This window comes from Vanessa atalanta, chromosome 22 (assembly GCF_905147765.1).
Source record: "Vanessa atalanta chromosome 22, ilVanAtal1.2, whole genome shotgun sequence".
In the NCBI taxonomy this organism is placed as follows: Eukaryota; Metazoa; Arthropoda; class Insecta; order Lepidoptera; family Nymphalidae; genus Vanessa; species Vanessa atalanta.
Window position 1 is genome coordinate 592,353 of NC_061892.1, and position 5,840 is coordinate 598,192.

The window sequence follows — 5,840 nt, forward strand, 5'->3', positions numbered from 1 at the left end:
ACGTGGCATAAGAAAATATATGACACGCAGGCGGCGAGGCGGCCATATTTAGTTGACATAAGAGATAGAATTGAATAGTCCTTAATGTTTTTGTCATTTTCTAGAATATAAATATAACTTTGTTAGCTAACGAGTACTTGTGTATATTTTTTCAATATTTTGATGAATGATAGATTATATCAGAAGTGGGATTGGGTTTATGCCCTATCCGACTCGCCTTCTGACATTTTCTTATATTTCTCACGCATGGACGCTCATAGCCTTCATAAATTTTTTTGAATTTAACGTTTTTAAATTTTTTATCTTTAAAGGCGTGATGATTACTTTGATTTTTTGATTTCAGATTTTATGTTATATGGTTATACTAACGTTGTTAGTATTTTGTTAATAATGTCTGACCAAAAGCGTGAAAGACGTAGCCGAGAAAGAGGACGAAGTCGACATGGCCGGCATCGTGACAAGTCCTCTAGTAATGTTAGACGTCAGATGGATTTGATTCTTGAACGTCTAAATAAATTAGAAGGTAATAATGTGCAACAATCGCCAACGTCGGAAGCCGCGACTACACGGGTACCTTCGGACCTTGGCACACGGACGCCGCAGGTGACAAAGAATGTGGAAGGGGCAGGCGCAGGGTCTTCCTCGAGGACTCAATCTGTGAGTGGTATCACTGATGCAGAAATGACCACCACTGAGCGAATTGTAGATGCATTTCGTTCTATAAATACTTTGGTAAATCATTCATTTTATATTTCTAACTTTGATCCCAGTGTTCATGACATTGATGTTTGGTGCGGTGAGGTAGATCGCGCGATAGCTATTAACAAATGGAGTGATAATGAATGCCTCCCTCGTATAGGGAATTGTCTTAAAGGTGACGCTAGATTATGGCTTAATGAGTGGGTTACAACAGATCGTAGTTGGAGTAATTTTAAGAGAGAATTTAAGCCATTATGTCCAAAAAAACCCGATGCTGCAAATATTTTATTTGATGTCATGAATACGGATTCAAATAATTATCCCACCTATGCAGATTATGCACGTCGTTCGTTACTTCGTCTCCGAATCGTTCGGGGATTAAGTGATTATTCGTGGTGTCACAGATCCACAGATACGCGCTGCAGCGACTAACGCGAAATTGATGCCTAATGATTTGGTAGAATTCTTTTCTATATATGTGAAACCTGATTTCTCTAAACGCGATGTGGTAGCTTCCGTGTCGCATAATAGAAATGATTTTGTTAAAATTAATAGTGGTAACACTAATAATAGAAAACGTCAATTTGTTGATGGTAGATGTTTTTCTTGTGGCCATGCAGGACATAGGCAGGCTTTTTGTAAAAAGAAAGTCAAAGTGGGTCGGTCAGGTCAACTAGGTTCTTCGTTTAATGGGAATAGTTCTAATTCAAAATCTGTTACGATAACTGAGCCCTGTTCTTTTTGCAAAAAGTCTGGTCATCGCGTTGATACTTGTTTTGCTAAATTGAAGTCAGAAACACGAAATAGGGACAATGTTAACTTCTGTAAGGAAAAAAAAGATACACGCGATAATGATGTAGTAGTAGCAGTTATATGTGGTGTACCAGTAGACATTTTAATTGACAGCGGTTCTACTATTTCTTTAATTTCCTTGTCTTTACTGAAACATTTTGATTGTGTTCGGAAACCATGTTTTCGTGTTTTAAGAGGTATAGGAGGACAAGAAATAGAAACCACTCAATATGTCACTTTACCGATTGAATTTGATGAAATTGCATTAGAGGTAGAATTATTCGTAGTTTCATCAGAACTTATGAACAGTCCTGTAATTATAGGTACTGATGTACTTAACCGTGAAGGAGTAACCTACGTTCGTACGTGTGATCGTCAATATTTAAAACATGTTTCCAATGAGGTGACTGATGTGCTTACGATTGAGTCTGATAGACATATACCCTTAAAGACCGAACTTATTGATGAGAATTTACAACATTTGCACGAAGTTATTCGTAAGTTTTCTGGATATTTTATAACGGGAACTGCAACTTCAACTGTCAAAACAGGTACTATGTCCATTAAGCTCAAAAGTCAGGAGCCAGTAAATTATCGACCTTACCGTCTTTCTCAGGCGGAGGTTTTGCGCGTGCGGGTAATTGTCAGGGATTTACTCGACAAAGGGATTATAAGGGAATCGCAATCTGACTATGCGAGTCCTATTCTTTTAGTAACAAAAAAAGATGGTACGCATCGTATGTGCGTTGATTTTCGCAAACTGAACGAGCTCACTGTCAAGGAACGATTCCCTTTGCCTTTGATCGATGATCATATTGATCGTCTTGGTCATCACAAGTACTTTACCAGTTTGGACATGGCTACAGGATTTCACCAGATCCCGATGGAGGAACAGTCTATTCGATTTACGGGGTTCGTAACACCGGAAGGACATTATGAATATCTTAGGATGCCTTTCGGTTTAACCAATGCCCCGATTGTATATCAGCGCATAATTTCTAACACACTTCGTCATCACATCGAATCTGGTAAAGTCTTAGTCTATATCGATGATATTTTGATTTTGAGTAACACAATTAAGGAGGGATTTATCACTTTATGTAACGTACTGAATACTTTAACACAAGCCGGATTTTCCATAAATTTACGAAAGTGTTCCTTTCTATCAACAAAAATTGAGTATTTAGGCCGTACAATTAGTCAGGGTCAGGTACAACCGAGCGCTCTGAAGGTTCAAGCACTTGTAGAAGCTCCCATTCCAAAAAATGTCAAACAAGTACGTCAGTTTTTAGGATTAGCTAGTTATTTTCGCAAATACATTCCTGGGTTTGCATTGAAAACAGCTTGCATTGCTAGAATAACTAAAAAAGATGTACCGTTTATCTGGGGAGTCGATCAAGAACAGGCGCGACAGGAAATTATTGAATATTTAACTAATGAACCCACTCTCGCGATTTATGATCCGAAGTTACCGATTGAAGTCCACACTGATGCGAGTGCAATCGGGTATGGCGCGGTGCTTTTACAATTACATCCTTCGGATTATAAGAGAGCTGTAGCATACTTTAGTACGTCAACAAAAGGGGCGGAGGTAAAATACCATTCATACGAGTTAGAGACTCTGGCTGTTGTAAAGGCTTTACAGCACTTCAGGCATTACTTAGTTGGTGTAAATTTTAAAATCGTAACTGATTGTAATGCTTTGAAGCTGACACAAAGAAAAAAAGATCTTATGCCCAGAGTTGCTCGTTGGTGGATCTATCTTCAAGATTATAATTTTGATTTGGAGTATCGCAAGGGTTCTTCTATGTCTCATGCTGACTATTTAAGTCGAAATCCCGTTAATGTTTGTCGCGTTCAAAAGCCGCAAAATTGGGCGCAAATCGCGCAATCAGCAGATGAGGAGACTCTGGCGTTACTCCAAAGACTTACAGACGGACACCTTGACGATACACGATATATAAAAAAGAATGAATTACTTTATTACAAGTATTCCTCCATTGGAGAACAACCCCGATTATTATGTTTTGTTCCTAAAGGATACAGACTTAGCTTGCTTCGCGTCTTTCATGACGAACATGACCATATAGGAACTGATAAAACTGTAGACTTAATTTTGAAACATTTTTGGTTTCCCAATCTTAGAGCATTTGTTCGTAAATACATTGCCCACTGTGTTACCTGTCTGTCACATAAAAAGATACCTAGAGCATCTTTACAACCGATCCATTCGTGGCAAAAGTCTAGTTCACCATTTGAGACTATCCATATTGATACACTAGGCCCGTTGCCAGAGTCTAATGGCAGTCGATATGTTCTCATAGTTGTTGATGCCTTTTCAAAATTTTGCCTTTTGTATCCAATGTTTAGGCAGGATTCTAATGAATTAAAACGCTTAATTACTAACACAGTATCGCTTTTTGGCACCCCCAAAATGATTGTCGCTGATCGAGGCAGAATGTTCCAAAGTACTGAATTTATTAATTGGGTTACTGAACTTGGCTCAGAAATACATCTGATTACCCCGGAGATGCATCAGTCCAATGGACAAGTGGAGCGCTACTGCCGTACTATACTCAATATGATCCGGATAGAAGTCAACTACCGCCAGGAACAATGGTCCGAAGTCATGTGGAGATTGCAATTAACTCTTAATATAACAAAACATAAGACAACTGATTATTCTCCACTTCATCTTCTTGTTGGCATTGATGCAGCAACCCCCGTGATTCGAAACTTGATTCGTGATGTGGCCCTTGAAGGATGTCAGCCCAACCGTCAAGCCTTACGCGAGTTAAGCAGACAACGTGCTTCTGAACGTCTTCTTCGTAACCGTGAGCAACAGGATAAATCAGTTAATAAAGACAGAACAGCACCTCGTACCTTTGATATCAACTCGTATGTGTTTGTTATTAAAAAAGCTCAAGCAACAGGCAAACTTGATTCTGGAATGCGGGGTCCTTACCGAGTTTTAAAAGCTTTACCTCATGGTCGGTATGAACTCGAGCTGTTAGCCGGCTCTTATGGGAAGTCATCTCGAGCTGCTGCTGAATTTATGGTTCCTTGGCGAGGCGAGTGGACTCCTGACACCTGTGCTGCATATTTTGAGAGTAAGTAAAAGACATGCTTCACGTTGTGCCTCTGTCTTATGTACCTGAGATATGCTTCACGTCGTGCCTCTATCTCGTACATTTGGGATAGCCTCACGTCGTGCTTCCTCCCTTATGTTTGGTTTTTGAGATATGCTTCACGTCGTGCCTCTATCTCGTACATTTGGGATAGCCTCACGTCGTGCTTCCTCCCTTATGTTTGGTTTTTGAGATATGCTTCACGTCGTGCCTCTATCTCGTACATTTGGGATAGCCTCACGTCGTGCTTCCTCCCTTATGTTTGGTTTTTGAGATATGCTTCACGTCGTGCCTCTATCTCGTACATTTGGGATAGCCTCACGTCGTGCTTCCTCCCATATGTTTGGTTTTTGAGATATGCTTCACGTCGTGCCTCTATCTCGTACATTTGGGATAGCCTCACGTCGTGCTTCCTCCCTTATGTTTAGTTTGTGAGATATGCTTCACGTCGTGCCTCTATCTCGTACATTTGGGATAGCCTCACGTCGTGCTTCCTCCCTTATGTTTAGTTTGTGAGATATGCTTCACGTCGTGCCTCTATCTCGTACATTTGGGATAGCCTCACGTCGTGCTTCCTCCCTTATGTCACAAACTGTGAGATACGCTTCACGTTGTGCCTCTATCTCACTTGTTAATAGCTTCATAGCGTAATTTATCTTCTAAGATGTTTTATGTTTTTTTTTTGGTAGGTGCAGACTCATCAGATGATGAGGCCATTCGAGACCAAGTTGCTGAAACTGAAGATGTTCAACCTAATACCTCGTCAGAAGCGGGGCCTAGCAGAGAAGTACAGACACATTCAACAAAAGAGAACGAGGACGTTCTCATGTCAGGAGAGGCCGTGTTGAACGAATACTGAGTGACGTGGCTTGGGAAGTGACGTCACCGGACAGACGACGTGGCATAAGAAAATATATGACACGCAGGCGGCGAGGCGGCCATATTTAGTTGACATAAGAGATAGAATTGAATAGTCCTTAATGTTTTTGTCATTTTCTAGAATATAAATATAACTTTGTTAGCTAACGAGTACTTGTGTATATTTTTTCAATATTTTGATGAATGATAGATTATAATATATATACATTGCAACAAAATAATAATATCGTATTAATGCTCGTTTTCATTTGATTACTACAAAATATTTTCAGTAGAACCTTCTTTTTCACACAATATAAATGATGAAACAAAAAAAGTTATTGATGAAATTATCATAGTAGA

The 5,840-nt window shown here is 39.6% G+C and overlaps 1 protein-coding gene across 1 annotated transcript; it reads left to right on the plus strand.

Annotated features, from left to right (window-relative positions):
• The first annotated feature begins 361 nt into the window (after positions 1-361).
• LOC125072726 lies at positions 362-5,609 on the plus strand. The gene is made up of 2 exons (XM_047683404.1): positions 362-657; positions 5,309-5,609. The coding sequence occupies exons 1-2, from the start codon at positions 391-393 to the stop codon at positions 5,465-5,467; spliced, it is 426 nt and encodes a 141-aa protein (XP_047539360.1). The 5' UTR covers positions 362-390; the 3' UTR covers positions 5,468-5,609.
• Positions 5,610-5,840: the final 231 nt, after the last annotated feature.